This window comes from Canis lupus, chromosome 38 (genome assembly GCF_003254725.2).
Source record: "Canis lupus dingo isolate Sandy chromosome 38, ASM325472v2, whole genome shotgun sequence".
NCBI lineage: Eukaryota > Metazoa > Chordata > Mammalia > Carnivora > Canidae > Canis > Canis lupus.
The window spans coordinates 13341236-13366007 of record NC_064280.1 but is presented as its reverse complement, the minus strand read 5'-3'; the positions used below and the strand labels follow the sequence as shown (position 1 = coordinate 13366007).

The following is a 24772-nucleotide window of genomic DNA, read 5'->3' as shown; positions in this document are numbered from 1 at the left end:
ATTTGAGATCCTTATGTGAGATCCTGTGTACATAATAGCAAAAACTTAAAAACTGTCAAGCACCTATCTAAATAAGAAAAATCTCCATCTTTTTTCCCCCATGATTCCAAAAATAATCAGACCCAAAATTGGAGAATAACTTAGTGATTATGATGAGTGATATTCTTTTTGATCAAATTTAGTTATAACACGAAAGTAACAAATTTCCTAGAATGGATCATTATATAAATTTTTAAGAACATTTTTTCCAGTAATTTCAGCATCATTAGAGTAAATATAGATTCCCAACTTGAATACTTTGACAATAATCACTGAAATGTTTATACTCTCTCATATTTGATCAAAAAGAAGTCTCAATCATTCATAACCTTTGACTAGTGGCTTGTGAGTAGAAATTACAGCAATGGAGGTTAAGTCAGTAATACTCATGAAATGTCACATGCATACACACACTTTATTGTCTTGTCTATACAGTGATATAGATCCCCAACCACGAATGGATAATGGGGCCAAAGATAACTCGGTACTCCATAAAACAAAACAAAACAAAACAAAAAAACTTAATTTTTTGATCATTCCATTTAAGTAATTTGATTCTATTGAAAGTTGGTTTGAAGGAGCTTCTGCTGGCCAAATTAATTTGAACACCAAACCAATTAGTGATACTAGTTTATTATTGAATAAAACAGGAATCCATGAGTTCATACTGATGTAAATGATGTTTAAAAATAGGACAAAAAAAGCTTTTTATTATACTGATATGCTAACAAGTAAATGTAGAAGAAATGACAGAGTTAGAAAATTGCTATTTGACAAATACAATAGATTCTGGCTAAAGTCATCATTGAATGCTAAACCTACTATAACAAAACTTGATGAGAAAGATTTATCTTCTTGTATATACATATATATACATATATTCATATATACATACATATATACAGTTTTGAAATAATCCCCTCATGGGGTACCTGAAGGTTCTGTTGGCTAGGCATCTGACTCTTGGTTTTGGCTCAGGTCATGATCTCAGGGTCATGAAACTGAGCCCCGTGTCAGGCTTCGGGCTCAATGCAGAGTCTATTAGAGATTCTCTCCCTCTTCTTCCCTCCACTCATGTTCTCTCTCTCTAATGAGTAAATAAATAAAATCTTGAAAAAAAGTATCCCCTCATAAAATAAAATAAATCTGCAGTGTGAGTGACACCATTTTAAATTATCCAAGTTAACACCCGCTGTCATGGGACAAACTGACATCATGTTCCTAAATGATGTATCAAGATGTATTTCTGAAAAAAATGCATAACCTCAATCTAACAATAAAGAAACATAATTAAACCAAAATTAAGAAATAATTCAAAAAATAGTTTACACTGTTCAAAAATATCAAGGTCATAAAAAGTAAACACAGACTAAACATATTTAAGGTGACTAAAGAAACATAACAATTAAGTACAATGTAAAATCGGGGTGTGTACCTTGGAAAAGATGTTTTTATAATAAGTGACAGTATTGGGACAATGTGAATAGAAATGTGAATAGAGTCTACAGATTATAGTATTAAACAGAAACTATTTAACTGATACTGATCATTTTAATATGGTTATGGTAGAAACCACCCACTGAAAACTTAGAGGTAAAGAGCATCACTTCTGCAACCTTATCTTAAATGATTGTAAATAACAATATATGAGGAAGAACAAAAACAAAATATACCAAGAAAGAAAGAGAGAAAATGATAAAGCAAATTTCTTCACTCAAGTGAAAAATATATGAGAATTCTTTATACAATATTTTACCACTTTTCTGTGCATCTGAAATTATTTCAAAATTTAAATATTACTTTTTAAGTAGCCTGAAATGTCAATGATATAAGAGATTAGTGTTCTAGACAGGAAATCCATGCTAACAACTAATGAGATTAATGAGAAGCACTTTAAAGTTATTGCAGACATGACAGTGGGCTTACTTAGCTACTTGAATTAAAAGAATAAACTTGCCTTTTGGTGGATTTTAAAAACATATATGTCAAGTGACATATATTAATTAGGAACATATAGTATTAGTATAAGAAAGTATATGAACTTGAGAGAATCATGTTATGCAGAGACATGTAAATACAACTTTAGGAAGTTATAGCATATTGTATAATTCAAATGCTAGCATACATAAGTTTTATATTTACCTTCACAACTACTTGATACTGTTGTCTCCCTAAGTAACTTCTCCACCATTTTTGAATAGTAGTTGCTACTCTGTGTAAATGCCTGGGTGAAAAAAAATTTTTTATTAGTATGCTTTCTTTGAATCAGATTATTGCTTAAGTTTCTTCTTAGACTGTATCTTTCTACAATACAAAAACTCAAAATCAAATCCAAATTTTTGTATACTTTTAAAGGGCAGAGCTATCATTCTACAATAGAATTAATCATTTCTAGAAGTAGCAAAAGGGGCAGAGATACTCAGTGTTCATTCAGGGCTTATGACTAAACATCTTTACATTTCAAATACTCTTCAATACTAATTCTTGGAAATAGCTCTGAATGTTAAGATTATAAAACAAGTCAAAGGAACACACTGAGAAATAAGCCAGGCACTAGTGATGTGAGTCACTGTAAGTACTTAGAAATACTTCCTGAGGTCAAGAAACACCGCCTTTTCCACTTATATTTCCCAGTCTATCCAAGCTAATGACATGTTGCCACCATGTTCCTCATTTGTATAGGGGCCAACAGAGAAACCGCATCTTCGCACTTGAATCTGGAAGTCCTACGACCTAACAGAAGGAACTATAGAGTATAATCCCCAGTTCACCATCTGAATGATTATGTACTAGGCATTTTCTTCCTCTACCTTATCCAGCACAATGCTCAGAATTGTGAGAGACTGAAGGAAAATTTAAGCACTGAAGAAAAAGCAAGAACAATTAAGATAAAGAGATCAGTTTTAGTCCCTTGATAACCAAGATGGCAGCATCCTGGTATCATCTGCTCTATCAACATGTTGTAGAAGATTGCAATAACTTCCTTTTTGTTTTGTTTTGTTTTTTCCTTTCTTATCAGTCAGTGAATTCACCACTAAACAAAGTCACCACTAAACAAAGTCTAGTCATTTGTCACAACCTACGGAATTTGAAAAAAAGAATCTCATCAAGTGTATTTATGATATTGAGTATTTTTTTAAACTTGGAGATATGGTTGATATAATTTAGTTTTTTGATATGTAAGAAAAGACCAGAAGAGTTATTTCTTTAAAAAGAACATCATATAATTTATTAACTTCATTATAAGTAAAATAAAAGATTATTTGCAATGAGCACCTACATAAATAAATTACATTTTCTAAGGAGTATATTTTTATGATATATCTGACGTTTCCATGACAAAATCATATACCTGATATATGCCCGAACTTGACATCCTCGAAACCAGCTCTGGATCTTAACTGCTGCATCATACTCCTTTTTCCTAAATAAATCTACAACACTAAAAAGAAATTTTTTAAAGCATTTCATTAGTTGACTAATGTAATTCTAAAGCAAATCAACCTGTTAAACTTAACCTTTAATTTCTTCCAAAATGATAATATATTTCAAATGTCATTTTAAATAAAATTAAAATAGTAAATAAAGCATTTCAGAAATCATAAGGTATATTCTTAAAATTAACCTTTCTCTGAGAGGTCATGTGCTTTCAACAGCTTATTTTTTTTTATTTTTTTACTTTTTTTAAAGATTTTATTTATTTATTCATGATAGTCACACAGAGAGAGACAGAGAGGCAGAGACACAGGTAGAGGGAGAAGCAGGCTCCATGCAGGGAGCGCGACGTGGGATTCGATCCCGGGTCTCCAGGATCGCGCCGCGGGCCAAAGGCAGGCGCCAAACCGCTGCGCCACCCAGGGATCCCATTTTTTTTTATTTTTATAATCACCTATTTTGAAACTAATTAATTTACCAGTGATTTTTGTAAGAAAATAATGTGTATTTTTTCATTACTTTAAAAATGTGATTACTTGAATTTCCTATTTGAATGACACTACACATATCATGCAAGATTAAAATGCTTGCATATTTCCCTCAATGCATCAGTTAAATGAACTGCCTCTAAGTAAAATGAATCCATCACAGAATGCCTATTCTAGATAGAATTCTCAGAATTTAAGTTAATTCTCAGAATTTAAGTTAAAGCAGGGGCAGGGCCAAAGGGCTTATAAAAAAGACAAGAAGTTCAGTTGTTAGATTTTACTGACAGCAAAAACAAACAAACAAACAAACAAACAAACAAACAAAAAAAAGGTTTAGTCAAGACAGATCTCTATCTTAATTTTACCAGTCATTACAACTCTCCCTCTCCATCCCTAGTAGAAACAGTGATACTGTTTAAGGCATACTGTGCACCACAAAGTAATTTCTTTCCTAGAATGCTGGTTGGCACCTAATTAGCATTTTATGGTTGCTGAATGAATAAAGAGTGGCTAGTCATTTATTTCTTCATTTTTTTTTTAATTTCTCAAAATAGTGTTTCCTTGAACAGGTTATTTTTTCATTGTCATATGCTAGATTAAACATATAGATTTCATTACACTTATATTTAGAACAAAAACAGAAGGGGGAAAAAAACCTTCCAACAATAAAATTCTTAGACAATACTATGGAGTTGGCTAAGAGAAAGAAAATAAGATGAGCAGTTAAGCTGTTGATGGCAAATAGCTGAGAAACAAGTGGATGGTTTATAGTTCTAAATAAGCAAGAAAGAAAGTTACCTAGAAAGCCTGACTCTAAAGGACTTGCAAAAGCAAAAAGAAAAACAAAAATCATGCATCAGTCAGTGACCCAGATGTGAAAAAGAATAGTGGAGAGAATTCACACAAATCAGTAAGGTTAAGAGGACAACTCAAGACAATCAGGAATAAAAGCAAGTTCGATTATTATTGTATATTTGTACTACATGTACAGAATTATAGCAGAGACATATATAAATTGTATTCTCAGTTCCAATGATTGTGCTCCACATGGTAGAAAGAACGGCTTGAAGTCTTTCACCCTGAGCCTCCCCTGACGCCCCAGACCACTTTAGGCCTTTCCATTGTAAACCTCATAGCTCTTCACAATATTTAACAGAGTCCTGCAAAATGATTGTTTGATGACGTCTTTCTTTCTTTCTTTTTTTAAGATTTTATTTATTTGAGACACACAGAAAGAGAGAGACAGAGACAGATACACAGGCAGAAGGAGAAGCAGGCTCCACACAGTAAGTCTGACGCGGGACTCGATCCCAGGTCTCCAGGATCAGGCCCTGGGCTGAAGGTGGCACTAAACCGCTGAGCCACCTGGGCTGCCCTGATGACGTCTTTCTACTAAACTTTAAAATCCGCAAATCAGTAATATTATCCATTCTGTCCCACATGCATTCCCAGGGGCTCCAGAAGTAACCCCCCTTTTTTTTCTTTTTTAACCATTAACAAAAACTGTTTTTCCTAACAGTTTTTGTCTTACCAAAGCTGCTTTCTCTTGGGGAATGGCATGCATATTACAGACATGTAATCCCTATGAAAACTGCCACTCGCAAGCTTCCCTCACTACACCTACTCACAACGTTAAAATCTTATCCCCATTTGACAGAGGAATATACTAAGGGAGACAGAGGTGTAGGGATTTGTCCAAGGTCACATCTTAACAAATGTCACAGCTGAAATTTGATTCTAGATAGTCTGGCTCCGAAAGTTGGATTTTTACCCATCACTGCACCTAAAGGAGAAGACTAGAAAGATTAAAAAGAGGAGATGAAAGGGAAGTAAAAGGAGGAGGAGGAGAAAGAAAGGGGAAAAGGGTAAAAAGAAGAGTGCATGTAAGCCATTTTCAAATATAATATTAAAATCTTGTGGCACAAAAGAGCACTCATCTCCTTAAATAAGAAAATCTCCTAAGTAAGAAAAGCTGAGACTACGATGTGAAAATATATCAAAATCAAAAGATAGCAAAAACAAAAAAAAATTTCGGATATACCAGGTATTGGTGAGAATGTAGTGCAATAGAAACTCATAATATTGCTGGTAGGAGATAATTCAGCCTTTAAATACATACAGAAAATTTTCATTGATATAAATGAAAAAAGTAACAAGATTTTAGGATTTAAATAAGGAAAGAAAAAAGAAGGCCCAATTATAAAAGATAGTATTTTGCAGTGTGATAGAAGTTAATGGTAAGGTACCAGGAAGAATGGAGTAGTTCCAAATGGTGTAAAGAAGTTATGAAGACAAGGTCAATGTTTCCAGGAGTTGCAGGGTTAGAGGGACTCTTTCATTTTTCTTTTAAAATCTTATCCTAGCCAATAAGAAGATATGATGGTGCAAGATATAAAATGTCATTATGGCAAAAATAGAAAAGATACAGTAACAAAATGTCCAGTAGAGCAGGCAATTCACAGATGATAGTGCTTGAAGAAGGAATGAATAATTTTATTTAATAAGGCTGATATGAAGTGAAATCCATAATAATGAGATAAAACAGTTTCTTGTGGGTATTTAACCCTTTTTTTTACCATGAACATATGATCATATATGTTTTCCTTCGTTTTAATATAATCTATTTAAATTACTGAAAACGCTGGTCTTTCCTACCCCATCAACAATCAAGTGACTACCTTTCAAAACAGGGAGAAGGGCACCTGGGTGGATCAATTGGTTAAGCATCTGCCTTGGGCTCAGGTCATGATCCCAGGGACCTGGGATTGAGCCCTGCATTAGGCTCACTGCTCAGTGGGGAGTCTGCTTCTCCCTCTACCCCTCCCCCTGCTCATACCCTCTTTCTCTCTCTTTCTCTCTCTCTCTAATAAATAAAGTCTCAGAAAAAAGGGAGAAAAAAATATCTGAATAAGATATGCAGATACACCTAATACTTTTAAACTAATGTATAGCTTGAACCTACATGTCACTTATTATTGTCATTAGAAATGCAGAATAAGCAATCAAATTATCTGTTTTGACTTTGTTTTCTCATCTCTCCTGATAATAACACTAACATGTAATACAGTCAAAAAGAAGATTAAATGATCTTTTATTGGAGTTAAGAACACCAATGTATATAAATATAAACACAGATACATCATACTAATAAGAACTACACATCTTAATTAAAGGGAAATATTTTTGGAATAACTAGTAGTTAACTTACTTCTAAGTTTTAATTTATATGCTGTAATTCCACTTCCATACACATTTCTCTGTTGCCCTTTTTTTAACTGCTGAAAAATGAAATTTACAGAGACTTGGGTTACCACTGGGATGCTGAATACTCATACAATATGTCATGAACTGCTAGACTTTTTATGTTTAAAATGAAAAATGTGGGTAACACTTTATTTTAATGGTATATTAATTAGTTCCAAATTACAATGAAATCCTATAGCAGTGAATAAAATATGACATCTACATGAATTTGAAATAAATTTATTATGATCAGTATTATCACAATGAATACTAAATGAATTAATAATGATGAAAGACCAAAAGTATTACCAGGAATGTAATAAAACACTCAAAAAAGCTGGAAGTTTCCAGTCACTTCATCATCAACTAGAAATAAGTACTATAACCCTAGATAACACTATACTCATGTGTATCATTAGTGGCTGGAAATTAATTGTCAATAAATAGAAAATGAAAAAACTGTGTAGTTAAATATCTTTCCACTAATGTGCAAAAAATACATTTTACACATCAACATACTGTGTTTAGTCTGACCTATGTGTGTACTAGCTATTGAATAAAAAGTAGATCAAAAACCCAGTCATCTCTTTCTCATTATCATATAACTTTTAACTATTGTAGATACTAGGAATAAAATTACAATATTAGCTGCCCTGTATTACAAAATATATCAATGTATAAAATAATTTTTGCATATCACTTCACTATTAGGTCTTAAGGATGTCATGCTTCTTAAAGGCAGAAACTGTTTAATCTATACTTTGTGTTTTAATTATCACTCATGTGCCTAATAAGAGGTCAATAACGACTTGTTGAAAAATAGAACTACATTTTCAAATCTAGAAGCCACGTTTTGCTTTCATTAATAGTCCTCATTATTATTATTATTTCACAGCTCAATGAATAATGAGTTATAAATACATATGTATTAGGTCACAAAGTAGGACTTAACATGCAGATTTACAATGTATTTACAAAATGTTTTATAATTTATTTTTCTGCATCTTCCTTCTACCTTCTCTTCCTTTCCTGAACAATTAAGTCCTAAAGAAATTGGCAGTGGGCAAGGAAACCAGGATCCTGTACTGGAGGGGATGGGGATGTTGGGGGATGGGCAGCCACAGTGGCTCAGTGAGGCCTGTGTAGGCCAAGATGGGATCACACATAGGGGCGCTCTGGGGTAGGTTGTCACAATCTAAGGACAGTGTTCCCATGAAGAGAAGGCCTAACTCTGCGTGTCAAGGAAAGGTGAGGAAAGGTTCCACAAGGACGGGCAGCAAAACAGGGAATAAGAACCCACAAATGATGGAAAGAGTATCCAAGTTGGTGAACAGGTGATAATTTGGCATGGAGAGGTAGGGCCCGCACTGCATGAAAAGGATAACCATAAAAAAGAGGGCAGAAATGGTGACAGAGTCTGGTTACATGCAGAAGGAGACATCAATAAGTGAGTATATTAAGGATAATGAGAGCCAGGTTTCTCAGTGTTAGCAAAGAAAGGGAGATAAAGTAGAGTGAATTCTGTGTTGCTGGATTTGAAATAGAATTGCCAATCTAAACTCACAGATTTCAATATATACATGGGTGGGTGGATGGATAAAGTACAGATGTAAACCGCATGCAAATGCATACATACATATATTTTCTAGCTCTGTCCACTTGAGAGAGCCTCAGAGTAACAACACTCAATGGAATAGGCATCCATCCACTAAAAGCAGCACGGACTCCCTGAAGAGGGCAGCGCGGGTGGCTCAGCGGTTTAGCGCCACTTTCAGCCCAGGGCATGATCCTGGAGACCCGGATCGAGTCCCACATTGGGCTCCTTGCATGGGGCCTGTTTCTCCCTCTGCCTGTGTCTCTGCCTCTCTGTGTCTCTCATGAATAAATAAATAAAATCTTTTTTTTTTTTTTTTTTTTTTTTTTTTTTTTTTAATAAATAAAATCTTAAAAAAAAAAAAGGGGGGGGGACTCCATGAAGAAATGGATGACTTCAGAATTGGGCCGAGAAAAGAAAAGAGATGAGCCTGGAACATTTTGTGTGGGTGTCAGAAAGCAAGAAAATATTACAATGATCAGGACACAAAGAAAAGCTTCTAGTGGCTTCTATTGGACAAATCTAGAACAATGCTAGCATGAACATAAGTAAAAGAAGTAATGCTAACCCACTGAATAGGAACCTATGAGTCCATAATAGTATGCATAAATTCAAAGTTTTACGAGGAACAGAATACATACACAGTTTCAAATCACTTGCTTTTTAGCAATATATACTAATTACAAAGGGGGAAAAAAGAGAACATTACAGTAGAGAAACCCAGCAGAAATGATCTTAGTCACTGATCTAAATGAATACCATCGGTAATGGGACAAATCAAAAGTATACATTATCTGGTAGGATGCAATAAAAAAATTAGAGGATCACTTCTGTGATACTGCTGCAAAGATACATAACCTGAATTTAATCAAGAAGAAAAAAAATCAAACCCAAATCAAGTGAAATCTTACAAAATAACTGATTTGTGATCTTCAAAAGTAACAAGGTTATGAAAATCAAAGAAAGACTGAGAAAATGTTCCATATTAAAGATAACTAGAGAGATAAGATACATAGGATAAAGAACATTAATGAAGCAACTGGCAAAGCTTGAATGGAGTCTGAAGATTAGATGGTAAAAATGTATCAATGTTAATTTCTTGATTTTGATGGTGGAATTGTGGTTATACAATGTCCTTAAGTGAAAATAGTTTGGGAGGGCAATAGTCCAACAGGTTGAAACTTATCCTCATATGATTTGTAGGGGGGAAAAACCCTCTGTACTGTATTGCAGCGTTAGTAAGTTTCAGATTATTTCGGCATTTTAATTTTTAAGATTTTATTTATTTATTCATGAGAGAGAGAGAGAGAGAGAGAGGCAGAGACATAGGCAGAGGGAGAAGCAGGCTCCCCATAAGGAGCCCAATGCGGAACTCAATTCCGGATCCTGGAATCAGGACCTGAGCCAAAGGCAGACGCTCAACTGCCGAGCCATCCAGGCATCCTTATTTCAGTATTTTTAAATATATACGTGTATATATATATAAGTGTATGCAGTATATGCACACAAAAGAATGGCATCCCAAAACTATTTTATTCAAATACTTTTAAGAGTTTAAAATAATTTTGATATTTAAAGTAGACTTAAGATAGGAAAATTAACATCCATAAGGACATTTTTAATGATAAAGAAATTGATTTATTAAGAAAATATAATAATCCTAAATGCGTATGCACTTAATAATAGTGCTTCAAAATATGTAAAGCAAAACCTGACAAAACTAAAAGAAGAACAAATTCATAACAGTTGGATATTTCAACATGCCTCTCTGAATAATTGATAGGACAACTAACTGTACAAGAAATCAATAATAATATAGAAAACCTGAACAACACTTATCAATTTGATCTAATTAACTTCTATAGATCACTACCCAACAATATGTATTTGGAAGGTCTTCAAGTTCACTGATGTTTTATTTGCAGGATTTTAATCTGATATTAAGTCCATCTGATTGTTTTGTTTGTTTGTTTCAGACCATCTGTTATTTTTATCTCTAAAAGTTTCATCTGCTTCTTTTTATTTCCATTTAACTCCGCATTATGCTTATATTTTCCTTTAAGTCCTTAAACATGTTTTGAAAGCTATTTAAAACTCCTTATAGGCTAATTCTATAACTTTTGTATTAATTGATTTTTTTCCTCCAGGTTATAGGTCACAGTTTACTACATTTTTCTCTTACTACTAATTTAGGAATAGATGCTGAACAATATGAATGCTATGCTATTGAGTTTGAATTTTGTTCAGAAATTACTGCCAGTCATAAAGCTAGAGTAATTGTCTAGATAATCTCACTTGTCTTCTTTCTCTAAGAGATCATAATCCTACATTGTCTGTTGTGAGAATGATTTTCCACACATTCTCTGTTCAGTTTTCTAATTTCTCATGGAGGCAAGCCAAGTTTCGTACCAGTTACATCTTCATGGCCACTTATTTTATCTTTAATTTTATGTTTCCAAAATAAAATTTTTGTCCTAGAACATTTTGTCCTATTTATTCACTATTTTATAAACAATAAATGAATAATGCTTAACATATAATTTTAAGCCACACAGAAAATTCTAGAGAAAAAAATTAAGATACTATTTCAACCTTCTTTATCCTCCAATTCTCAAAATCTAATCTCTGTTAACAGTTTGTTATATATGATTTCAGATACTGTCTTTCTCTGAATGTATACATAAAAATTTCATACTTCATGTATTATATATTTTCCTTGACCTTTTTTATAACCTTAATTTGTCTCAGGGATTTTTTACATCATTATGTATAAAATTTTTCATTTTTAAATTGCTACTTAATATTCCATTATGCACATATGCCTTAATTTATTAAGTATAGATTAGTTACAAATATATACAAGTTACTTTCGGGGTTTTTTTTCCTATTAGAAATAATGTTTGAATGAATGCCTTTATACATAATCCTGTACGTAAAATACTTTTGTGCACCAATTGTGTATACAAAATATTCTACAAGATATCTACAAGGTCAAAAGATAAAGTGACATGCATTTGATGCTATTATAAACTGAAATGTTTTTGTAGTTTTAAATTACAATTGCTCATTGCTATTACATAAAAAGACAATTGATTTTTGTGTATTGGGTATTGTGTCCTATAGCTTTGCTAAATTCACTTATTTCTAGATCTTTTTGGTAAGTAGCTTAGTTTTCTATATACACAATCATATTGTTGGTGAATAAAGCCAATTTTACTTCTTTTTACAACTTAAACTTTAACAATATTTAAAGCCAGTAAAGAACGTGTGGAATGTTCAATTAAGGGTTTGAGACAATGTCTACACTGAGGGGTAAGCCTTTCTCTCATACGATATATGCACAGAAACACAATTCAAGAGTGAAGAAAAATGTAATAAAACTTTTAAAATAGGGCAGCCTGGGTGGCTCAGCAGCTTAGCACCGCCTTCAGCCCAGGTTGTGATCCTGGAGACCTGGGATGGAGTCCCAGGTCGGGCTCCCTGCAGGAAGCCCGCTTCTCCCTCTGCCCCTGTGTCTCTGTCTCTCTGTCTCTCTCTCTCTCTCTCTCTCTCTCTCTGTGTGTGTGTGTCTCTCATGAATAAATAAATAAAATCTTAAAAAAAAAGAGGCCTCATCACTTAAAAAAAAAGACTTATAACCATGGGTTGAGGAAGATCATTCTGCGAGAGGTAAAATTCTCAAAGCCAAAAAATAGACAACTTTGGCTACATAAAACTTTAAAAATTGAAAGTTACTATGGCAAGCAGTACTATAAACTTTAAATATATGGCATTGTCTTTGGGACTGGGTGATAGAGGAGAGACTGTGGGGAATTCTAAGGTCATTAAAGATACTGGCCTCTAGAGTATTATCACATTGGCTGGAAGAGTGGGGAGGGAAGTGATATTACACGTTGGATAAAGAATGAGCTGCCTTATATATTAGTGAGACAATTAGCAAGACTGTTGCCTATAACCACTTGGGAGGTGGAAAATGTACTAATGAATTTTTGAACTTGTACAAGGAGATGTCTCAGAAGTAAACTGCAAGTGCCTATTAGATTCTTTTAATTGCATAGAATTAGGGTATCTCATAAATTTCAGTAACAGTGTGCATCTAGATTTAACTATAAATACTACAAGCATAATTGTTCATTATTGTTTCTATTATTTCTTTTGCTCCTCTTCCCCTGTCTTGAGATTTTCATTCCAAATTAATTCTCACCTGATTTCAGAGAGTGCCTCCTTGAGTACATTTCCTCAATAGAGTATATGATGACATAACTCTGAGTCTTTATACAACTGAAATGTCATTCTTTCATCAAAAAAAAAAAAAAAAATGAGTAAGAACTTCGCTCAGTCTAAGTTTTCAGATATTGCCTTGAATAACCAGTAATTATTGTCCTTTTATCTTCTAGGTCCCTTGTGTTGCATATGAGTCATTCAATGCTTCTCTCTACCTTGGCAAATAACTTTTTTTCTTTTCTGTCTTAGATTAGGAGCTTGGAAAAATTTTTCTGTATCCTCGAAATTTTGCCAGAAAATATATAAGTAGGGCTTAAAATAACATCTTGTCTGGTACTCAGAGTCCTTTCCATTCAAAGCCATATTCTTTCTTCAGTTTAGGAATGTTTTCTTCAGTTATTTCTTTATTATTTATTTTCTCAATCCCATTCCCAAATTCTTCAATGACTATCGTTCACATATTAAATCCCCTGGATATGTCCTCTATGTTGCTTTCCTAAAACATTTACATTTAGTAGTGACTATTCTATTTTTAAATTCATTTATTATATTTTTTAACTGAAAATATTTATTTTTCAAAAATTGGTTACAGGGCATTTAGGTGGGTCAGTGGTTGAGCATCTGCCTTTGGATCAGGTCGTGGTCCCGGGGTCCTGGGATCAAGTCCCACATCAGGCTCCTCACAAGGAGCCTGCTTCTCTCTCTGCCTGTGTCTCTGCCTCTCTCCATGTATCTCTCATGAAAAAATAAATAAAATATATTTTTTTAAAAATTGGTTACAGTAACTCTTTTCCCTCGTATTTCTGTAAAACTTCTCACTACATTTTTATTAAAGTTTGCACGTGTGTAAACCATTAATTCTAACTTGACAGTAGCCACCTGTTCTGGTTTCTTGGCTTAATCTCCTTCCATAAAACTAACATTACTTTGAATGGCTTGTAAATTTTCTCTACAGGAATCTCATTTTCCTTCCCTCATGCAAAGAGGGAATAAATATATATAATTTTTAAGGATGTTTGAGAGTTAAATGATAGACCCATACATAGTTCCTTTTCTACAGTCTCCCATTTTTTCCTGCAAAATGGGCCTTCACGGGAACTCTTATGAGAAATACAGATTCTCTTGCCATAACTGAGACCCACTGAAACAGAATCTGTATTTATAACAACATCTTGAAGTGATTCTAATGTACATTATAGTTTACAAAGATCTGATCCAGACAATAACACATAGGAAATGACAATGATTTCATAAAGAAACTGTTGACTTGTTTCATATTAATATTTTGTATGATTTTTGTCCCCAAAGATCAATACGTTTTTGTTATTATTGTTTTAACTAGGCAAACTTTGTAATTTTGACTCTTTCATGATCTTTAGAGACTTCCTTTTATATTGAAAATATTAATACTAATAGTAAAAGAAATGGAAGGAATGCCAGCCTATTCTCATCATGGTCTTTTCATAGGTCTAGTCTTCGCTCCAAGTAACCTCCAATTTTGGGGAAATGTACCCATTGTCAAAAGCCAGGAGATGGGAACAAAATTTGATACCGTAATCTGTAGGAAAAAAAAAATTACGTCTATTTGCATTTCTATGGCAGTTCACCAGCCTTTTCTAGAACAGTGTTCTTGAGCTCTAAAAAATAGAGATTAAAACATTAACTTGTAACATTGTGAAAACCAAATGGGGTATTTATGTTCCTAATACAAATCCTAGCATATAATCACTGCTTAAGAAATGTTATTTGTTTCACTTCCTGTTCATCCTTATTCTATTGTAATTACTTTTTAAATGCCTGTATTCCATATTAGGCCGTGAACATAAGGAGGGATGCAGCTTACTTCTTTATATAGGTATGTCTTGAACATAGGACGTGTTCTTCCAATAAATGCTCGATAAATGGGTAATGTATTTATCTGTAATTAGTCATACATACACAGATAATAATTTCTATATCTAGCAATTTTAATTTTAGTACATTTACTTAAACCAGGGCTAATGATTGATTCAAAGACTCATTCATGGAGCTACCAGACAAAAAATTATTATGCATCTATCATGTATGAGGAACTATGATAGATGCTAGAGACCTAAATGACAAGCAAAAAAAAAAAAAAAAAACAGATTCTCCCCACTTCTAGTTTAAGAGGCACCATCGATATCTCCAAGCAGAATGTAAAACTGAATTGTGGTAAGTACTGTAAGAGGCACGCATGCTAGAAGAATGTAGTAGGGAAGATGAATGTTAGACTAAGAACAGCTCAGCACAATCCTGTCTTATTTCTTCCCTTGGCCGGCCATCTCACCTTAGTCCACCGTTGTCTAATTCACTCTTTTGCAGGTTCTCTTCTGTTGGAAAATCCCCCCAGGCCTTGCTTCCAGAAAGCCATGGTCAAAATAAAACTCTTACAGAGGGAGAAGTTTGGGTGTAGCGGGGTGGATAAGGCGACTAGAGTCTGTGTTACTCCTCTTCTAGGGGTTAACATGTGGATGCTGATTATCTTGCCCGAACAGTTGAAGATTCTGTCACTTTGTCAGACAAATGAGTCATAGAACAGTTGAGTTCAATGGTATTGGTGAAACAATGGGGGCTCAAGTCCCCTGGGAGGTGGGAGACACACACACACACACACACACACACACACACACACACACTAAGCTCGTCCACCTAGAGAGCCCGGGGGTGAACCCCAGTCAGGCTATTAAAACTTCCAACAGGGGAGACATTGGTTTCCTCAAACTGGAGTGATGATGTCAAAGAAAATGTACGATTTTATCTAGAGGGGGGCTGTTTCTTAAATCATCTCCACCGATAACTATGTCTCCCCCTCACCCTACACTCTCATCTATGACTCCTCCCCACCCACCTAGGGTAACCCTACTTTTTAAAAATATTTTATTTATTTATTCATGAGAGACACAAAGAGAGAGTCAGAGACACAGGCAGAGGGAGGGAGAAGCAGGCTCCTCGATCCCGGGACACTGGGTCAGGCCCTGAGCCAAAGGCAGGGGCTCAACCGCTGAGCCACCCCCAGGGATCCCTACTTATTTATCTACTTGTTTGCTTATACTTTACACAACCTCTTTTTGTTATACTAAACTTTTTTTTTTTTTTTTAAGATTATTCCTGAGAGACACGGCAGAGGCAGAGGGAGATGCAGGCTCCACGCAGGGAGCCAGATGCGGGACTCGATCCCAGGACACCAGGGTCACGCCCCGGGCCCAAGGCAGGTGCCCAATCGCTGAGCCACCCCCAGGGATCCCTACTTATTTCTCTAGCCTTGTTTGTTTATACTTTACACAACCTCTTTTTGTTATACTAAACTTTTTTTTTTTTTTTTAAGATTTTATTTATTTATTCATGAGAGACACAGGCAGAGGCAGAGGCAGAGGCAGATGCAGGCTTCAAGCAGGCAGCCCGGTGCGGGACTCGATCCCAGGTCTCCAGGATCACACCCCGGGGCCAAAGGCAGGTGCTCAAGCGCTGAGCCACCCGGGGATCCCTGTAACCCTACTTTTAAACTTGCAATTATGTTGGAGTCCCACAAGCGCAGGGGAGAAGCGGGGGGTGCTTCCTGATTCCGGAACTTTGTTCTCCCGCTGAGGAACCCCTGGCTGGGGCGCAGACAGCCCTCCACGCTGTACCCCGCGGACGCCTTACCTGCTCCTGAAGTAGTACTGATGCGCCAAGAACGTCGCCCGAGCTTGCAGCCGAGCCAGCGTGGCCATGGCCGCGGGGGCGCGCGGCGGGGCCGGCTGTTACTCTCCGTCTCCACGGCAACCGGACTGAACCACAAACCTCGTCCCGGGGGGGGGTGGCGTTCCACTACTCGCTTTCGCCACTTTTATTCCCCACCCCGTTTCCAGCGTGCAGGACACGAGGGCGAAACCTAAGAACATTTCTGCGTAGCGGAAAGCTCTCAGTTTTCTGTGAGTTAAAGCGGAGGGGGGGCCAGGGAGGCAGGCTCGGGGCGGGGGGGGGCAGGTAATGGTCGCGCCGGACTTCCGGTTTCCGCCTCCCGTCGGCTTCCGGAAGCTCCGCTCAAAATGCTGAAGTGCTGCTGGAGGGGGCTGGTGCCGTGGTAGTTGGGGTCTGTTCTCGGGCCTGAGCCTCGAGGCCAGGCTCCTGGGTGTCGTTAATGTTCGGGGCCGCCGGGCGCCAGCCGATCGGAGCTCCAGCCGCCGGGAACAGCTGGTGAGGCTGGCGGCCCCGGGGGTGGGGGACGAGGGAAGGGAGTGATGGCCCGAGGCCGCTGGACCTGGGGAGGAAGGGGGAGGGGTTGTGATGCGTGGATCGCAGCTCCCTGACGTGGGCCTTGCTCCCACTCGTGTCCGGGATGGAAGGCGTTGGGGTGTGTGCTAACGACTAGCGAAGGAGTTCGTGCTTGCTGATTGCCTCCTGCACCCTACGGCGTGGGGGGAAGCAAAGGTCTCCGTGCCCTCTGTGCCCTCACTTCCTCGCTGATTGGGCGACGAGGCTAGAGGGACAGAAGAATTTCTCTTACTCTAGGGCCTTCATGCCTCACTTCCCTTTTTTTCGGTTTACTAGATTAGGCCAGGTGTCTTGGAAGATCTGATCCCAGAAATCTAAAGTTTTGGAAGTTAACTGGAAGAGGCCTCATCACCCACCCTCTTTTTTTTCTTTCTTTTTTATTTTTTTATTTTTTGGAGTGGGAGTGGGCCTACCCGTTTCTGCCCCTCGAACGTCTGTTTGCTCCATTCTGTTTCAAAAGAGATGTGTCTTGAGTCTCCCCCCCCCGCCCGCCCCCCCCCCCCCAAGAACGTATAAATGCCAGGATTCGGTTTGGGGTTTGGCTACGGCCTCCAGGACCCCAGGGCCGGTGCCGCTTTGAGATAATTGATTGGACTTTTCCGAGCGCCTGCACAGGTTAAAGAGCGGCTTTGTCTTCAGGACAGGCCTGGGATAGGACACTGTCAGGGGTTGCAGAATACCCAAGGCATAAGCTGGGTTTTTGGAATTCTGTTTGGAAACTCTGTGATGCCAGGCCTGTTTTTTCCCCCCGCCCCGAGCATGCACAGGACAGGCAGTGAAACAAGCAGGTAGATTTCCCGCTGACGGTTTCAAACGCGAAAGCATCAAAAAACAAAACAACAACAACAAAAAACAGGTGACCTGTGGCTGGAGGATGTATGTCCATTCTTAGGTTGTGCGGTGAATGAGACCAGGAGGGATTCCAGTAGTCTGGGATCTCAAAGGTTTTCTTTGCATCACCTAAAAGTTAAAAGAGGGACGCCTGGGTGGCTCAGCAGTTGAGCGCCTGCCTTCTGCCCAGGGCGTGACCCCGAGGTCCTGGGATCGCGTCCCGCATCGGGCTCCCTGCATGGAGCCTGCTTCTCCCTCTGCCTGTGTCTCTGCGTCTCTCTCTCTCTCTCTCTCTCTCTCTCTCTCTCTGTGTGTGTCTCTCATGAATAAATAGACAAAATAAAAAAAAAAGTTAAAAGAATATCACATGTTGTGAATGAGATTAGATCATTCTGTAGTTCACTTTATAATGGGGATACATTTGGTCGTACTTTTAAATTCTCTCATTTTCCAGGGAGAAAGCAGGGAGCATCTTTTTTTGTTTTTTGTTTTTTCTTTTTTTTTTTTTTTTTTGAACAAGCCATATTTTTTTAATGGTGTCGTATGTCCTTAGCATCACATAACATCCTTCGTAGGTGTTTAGTGTTTTTAGTTTTGACGATTGTATATACTGCGTACTCACCACACAAAACGTGATCTGGGACATTTCCATGACCCCAGGATTTCCTCTCCAGTAATCTAGTGGGTACTTTTCTTCATGTTTCACCATTCGATCAATGCCTTGTTAAGGGAGCCAGTCAAAGTGTGCTCTTGGTCTGCTCTTGCTGTAGTGATGTTGATTTGTAGGATAGATGACTAGTTAATTAAAAAGTACCAGTTCCTTTCCCTTTCACCTCCTACCTAAAGCCTAGTTAGGTACCTCTCTGTGATACAGAGAAACCATCCTTCACTTACCATAAAGTACTTCTATTTTCAATTATCCGCATAGAATTCATTCTTTCCTATGGCATCAGAGCCTAACATAGTGCCTAGAGCTTAGTCAGTGTTTCTGAATGAAAGTCTTAAAATCATGCCTGATTTGCCAGAATAAACACTTTCCAGAAAAGTGGAACCTTGATTTTCTAGTTTATCTGCACAACCATCCCATTATTGGGTTATTTCTCAATGGAATTTTATTTCTCCCTCATTGATCAGACATTTATCATACTATGAGTGTTATGTTTTATCCTAGTTATGAAATCTCAGTGCCACTAGGGATACTACTACTGAATCATCACTCCATGCCAGCTTTTATGTACCCATTACTCACGTAAATCTTTTGAGACAGGTGCTGTCGGTTTTGCGTTTATAAATGGTGGAACAGGAACAAGTATAGTTTAAATAACTAGTCCAAAAACCTTATTTGCAGCATGATTACAGTATATCTAAAAGCAATTCTTAACCCTCTTGGTATACGTCCTATTTGTCTGAATATGATTCAATATCATGGGAATATCTAAACTTGAAAGAACATGCCCAGATTTGTTAACCGACCTAGAATTCCTGTTATATTTACCTCTCATCTTGACTTCAGTTTTTTCTCCAATGTCGAGGTTAAATTTTCACGGTTTTAGGCACGAAATGCGTAAATAGTAAATGATTTACCTCTCTTTTAACAATTTGCTGAAAAGTAGAACTGATACTTTATTTTGTAATTTATTCCTCCTGAAGACAAGTTTTATATAATTAAATAATAAAAATCCTCTGGTTTTGTGTGTCTCAGGAAATGAATTTATTTTTGGGCAAGTTCTCATAAGTGGTTCATATTATATTTTTATCAAATACAGCTGAGAGTGTCTATCTCTTTTTCCTGCCTCATCATTCACATACAACTTTGAAATTAGGGGCCAAAAAGCATAAGTATTTTGGTACTTAGAATGTAAACCTGTCTTTTAAAATTTGATCCATTTATTGGATAAAGCATTTATAATTTAGAAACACTTATTTTTACTTTATTAGTGATTTATATTTAAAGTCAATTTCTGATTTGTTTTTAAGATCTTAAAAGTGGAACTAAACAAATTTTACAATTAAGTCCTTGATAATGAAAATACTGAATTATTGATATATTGAACTAAACTATTTAAATTTATGTGGTTTACTTTTTTTTAAAAAAAAAAAAAAGCCCTTAAAAATAAACTATATTGATTCTGAATTTTTTTTTTTTCTGTAGTTTCATTAGTTTCATTCCTATTTAAGTATTTAGATTTTTTTTCAGGTCTTAAAAGTGCATAGTGGAAAAGTGCATCATTTAAATTACTGCCTTTTCTTTTTTTTTTTTTTTTTTGTCTTTTATCTTGAGGTCAATTCCATACTGTCAGGTATGTTTGAATCAAGTTTCTGTTTCAACAATGAGGAATCAAAGCAGTAGCCACTGTAATTTTGACCAAATAACTCATTAATATTAGTAGAGCTTCTTAGCATTTTTCTGTACAGCAAGCTGGAAACCTTTACATGATCTTTGATAACTTGTCCTTTCCATCACATTTACTTAGCTAAAAAAAAAATGAAGTGTGTCTGGCTTGTTAATGTGGCAGAAAATTTGAAATCTGGATTGTCTAAATTTTTAGTGAAGTTGTATTTTTCCTATTCATTCATTCATTGGTTTGTCCAACAGATCTTTTTTTTTTTTCTTTTTTACATCTGTTTTGTGTCAAGTGTTATGCTGGATACTTGTAATAATATTTAGTTTTCTTCATTCTTATTCTAGGGATTCAGAATATTACATATTCAATAAATCCCATGTGTGAGCAATGAATGAAACTCATCTTGTACATATTAGAAGCACACCCACAGATGCTCTAATATATGTGTGTTGACAAGAATTGGAATTCTTTTTTTTAGACTCTAAGTTATTTGTGTTTGTTTTAGACTTTGACTTTATTTCATTTAGGCCACCTCCTATTCAATAGTTTACATTTCAAAAGTGATTGAAGTATAAGAAATTTTGAATGATTCTTGAAGTCATTAAATGAAGTCAAAATCAGAAGAATGTTCTTCAAATTTAAATTATAAATGAGCTTGATTTATTAAATCACTTTTTCGAAAGTAGAATTAGACTTTTTTCTAAAGCCATGTATGGTTTTTTTTGTTTGTTGTTTTGTTTGTTTGTTTGTTTGTTTTTTTACCCCCAAAGTGCTAGAGTGCTAGAGTAAGGAAGAAGAAAGCTTTCTGGGTGTACCTGTGGTAACAAAAGTGACAAAATAGCAGGTACCATCAGCACCTCTAGTTGAGTGCAAGTCAGTTGAGCATTATGGAAAATGAGTTTTTCTGTTTGGTAGAGAACTTGGAACTCTTAACTTGGAAGCTTGATTTTCTGTAGTTTATTTTTTCTTTTATTTGTGTGTTACTAAGGTAGACTAAGATACACAGCATTAATTTTGCGTTTTTTAGGTTTTTTTTTCTTAAGATCTATGAAAACCTTTAAGGAGTACATGAATTTTTTGAAATCACATACAAGATTTTTGCAAATATCTGTTATTCCCCCTCTCCTTGTGATTCAGAGTGGTTCAAGAACACAGAAAGGATCAGGTCTGTGCCTTTATTATGATATCCTCAGGACTCATAATGTGGTTCTACCTTAAAAGCAAAATGATTTGATATTTCATTGACCACTCTATTTGTATATTGAGGTTCTTGAAAGATGAAATAACTGCTCTCACATTTTAGTAACCACTCTCATCCCACAGAATCCCATCAAGGTAGAAAGTATACCATTTTTTATGATGAATAAACAGAATCAGAAGATAAGTAATAAGGTCCTCTAGCTAATGAATATAGTCAAACTTAGCTTCCAGATTCATAGATTTGACTTTAAAGCTCATGTTCTCTACAGGTTCTTCCCAGCCTTTTCCCCCATCTAGAGAATTCTGTACCATATGCATTGCCTAGTGTTAATGTAAAGTTGTAATTAGCTTTTACATGTTTCATAATAAGTTCCTCCCTGCTACCTCTTTCAAAAAGAGAGATAATGTTACTTCTGATGAATGGTTTAAATAGGTAAGGAATTTCTAAACTAGCTTAAATGTTAACATTTAATGTTAGAGTTATTGTTTTTCCTAAGATTACCTTCCCTAAGATATATAAAAGGAGATAATTCTATTCATCATTTAATAGGTTACTCGGCTGAGATAAAGACTTATTTGACAAATATATTACCATTAAAGAAGGAAATTTATAAATTCCTATAAGCAGCAGAAATTTTAATCAAACTTAAAATAATCCTTACAGACCATATTTTGATTAATTAGTCATGAAATTTAGCCCTTGATGGGGCATCTTTCAGGCTTACTTTTTGCATGTTTAATCACCCATTGTCGTGGTCTACACTGTTACGTGTTAATTTTGATTTTACTTTATGACCAAACAACGCTTCCTGTCTTAAGCAAAAGCTAACGTGAATATTGAGATATGTAATTCTGAGACTATTTTCTTAAGTTTGTGATCAGTCATAGCATATATTCATCAGCATAGCTCTTGACTAGGTACTCTTTGTACATTGGTTTTGTACACGTTGAGTTTTTAATCATATAGAAACTAACACATAAATGATTATATCCTTAAATTTTTAAGAGCCAATTAAGCAGTTGTATTTGGCAACATTTAACTTCATTTTAGCACTCCACTGCTGGAGTTCCTTAACTTTGTAGAAGAGTGAATTCATGTTTTACAGAGATGAAGATGAGAATTTTACTGTGTACTAAGTGATAAGGAGTCTTTGATTTCTTTTTCCTTTTCTAGGTATTTGACAGCTATAGTCAGTTACCTTTTATTTATCAGAAAGATTTTTGTTTGTTTACTAATGAACTTGTTGGGTTTATTCAGTAGACACACATGCCTATCATCTTACTATGTAATTATTTTTATCAGTATCTAGGCAAGGAGATTATGCTATATTTTATCCTACGAATAGTGGTTATTGCTAAGAGTCTTTAAAAAGTAATAGTTGTTGACAGTTGTTAGTTATTAGGGGGATCAGTTTGGGAGGTGGGGTTCCTTGGGCTTCATCTCCTGCTGTGCCTGCCCATACCTTGTTGACCGCTGTTTGAGAGTCCTTGGTTTATCAGTCAACTCCCAGTCCTTTGGGAACATAGGAACAGTAAGTTTGGACTAAGGCAGCTTCCTGCATCTTCTCTCTTGAACCAGAAACATTTGAAAGAAAACCCTAAACTCAGTGCCAGTTTTTCTACACTCATTGACCATCCTCACTCTCAAACATGCATCTTTAGGAAAGGCCTTTGTCTGAATTAATTAGAGCTCCATGTTAAGAAAGCCAGAGAGAGCAATTGACTCATTTTGTTGGAAGTTTAATATTGCCCAGAGGAGGACAAAGAAACTTAACATTTGGCAAAAAAAATTCCTACCCAAAACTGACATATCAAGTTTTGTGTTGATCATAAGCAATGTAATACCTACACAAAACCAAAATGCCTATCTACTCAGGTCACTTCTTTTTATGAAATCCAACTTTATATGGATAGTGGGACTATAATTTTATTCTATTCATTTGGAGTATTTTAAGAAAACTATTAGGTACGGGGTATCTGAGACATTGTGCTCAATGCAAACTGTTCTCAAAAGGTATCATTTCCATTGAATTCCAAATAAAGAGAAATGGTTTTATAAATGTGACTGTTGTTCTAATTAGCTAAGTGGTAATTCACTGAATTTTACCATAATTTAAACTTTACAACCATAATGCTTAATAAACACAGGTTTTTGTACAAGAAGGTTAGGAATTTCCAGGTTTCCTCTTCAATAGGAAAGGTCTTATTTAATAAACTATCTTGAAGATAAAGTGTCTCCATACAGTGGTCTTTAGTGTAAACGCCAAGAAAATAAATGAGCTATTGGTCATGTGGTGATCTCTTATAACAACTTTATTTCTGTGAGGGCAGTTGATGGCAGTTTTCCCTGAGAGATACAAGTGAAGCAGCTTGACTGACTAATATTACTGGCTTATTAACAGGGATTTTGGCTTGCAGTAGTCTGGTTAGTTGAAACTGAAGGGGAAAAAATTGATGAACTCTGAATGGCACTTATGTTAAATGTATTTTTTTTCTGCATTATTATTGGGTTTTTAGGAAGTCTTTGTTTTTTTTTTTTTTTTTTGAGAGGGAGGGGAGAGGTAGAAGAAGAGGACAGAGAATCTCAAACAGGCTCTCTGTGCCCACTGTGGAGCCAGACGTGGGCCTGAATATCACAACCATGAGATCATGACCTGAGCCAAAATCAAGGGTCAGATGCTTAACCAGCTAAGCCACCCAGGCACCCCAAAAACTCTCTTAAAGTAATTGTATTCGTTGATATTCATATCTGATTCCTACTTGAGTGACATCATGGCATCAATTGGGTTCTTCTGGTTAAAATTTTTTAAGCTCTCAAGAAAATATAAAATCATGGTGACAATTTTAATGATGGTAAAAGAAGTTTTGCACTCATTCTTAGTAATATTATCAGTTCTATTTTCTTAAATAGAATAGACAGTTCTATGTCTGTTACAGCAGTTCTTTTTAAATGAAATTATTTGAAGACACATTTCAATTGGTTGAACCTGATTGCTAACCTTTACCTAATGTTAGGAACACCACATTTTCTTTTTAAAGTAAGGCACTAGATTATGACTTCCAAAGTAACCTGCAGATTTAGTTGGAGGTTGTATTCA

The 24772-nt window shown here is 35.9% G+C and overlaps 2 protein-coding genes across 10 annotated transcripts in view; one reads left to right on the top strand and one right to left on the bottom strand.

The window, feature by feature from the left end:
- SPATA17 (spermatogenesis associated 17) overlaps window positions 1-17041 on the bottom strand; it is a 212874-nt gene extending 195833 nt beyond the window's left edge. For 3 of the 4 annotated variants that reach the window (XM_025420991.3, XM_025420990.2, XM_025420993.3), the window contains exons 1-3: window positions 16687-17041; window positions 3392-3481; window positions 2182-2263 (exon numbers count right to left, since the gene is read on the bottom strand). In XM_025420991.3, coding sequence (XP_025276776.1) covers window positions 2182-2263; window positions 3392-3481; window positions 16687-16754 — 240 coding nt within the window. In that variant the 5' untranslated portion in view covers window positions 16755-17041. The remainder of the gene's footprint in view (window positions 1-2181; window positions 2264-3391; window positions 3482-16686) is intronic. The other variant, XM_049106949.1, reaches the window with a different exon arrangement.
- Window positions 17042-17074: 33 nt separating this feature from the next.
- Window positions 17075-24772, top strand: part of GPATCH2 (G-patch domain containing 2) — a 170405-nt gene continuing 162707 nt past the window's right edge. For all 6 annotated transcript variants that reach the window (XR_003125662.3, XM_049106947.1, XM_025420987.3 and 3 more), the window contains exon 1: window positions 17075-17220. Coding sequence is in view for 5 of the 6 variants with exons in the window: in XM_049106947.1 (XP_048962904.1) it covers window positions 17165-17220 (56 nt within the window). In the remaining variant the exon portion in view is untranslated. The remainder of the gene's footprint in view (window positions 17221-24772) is intronic.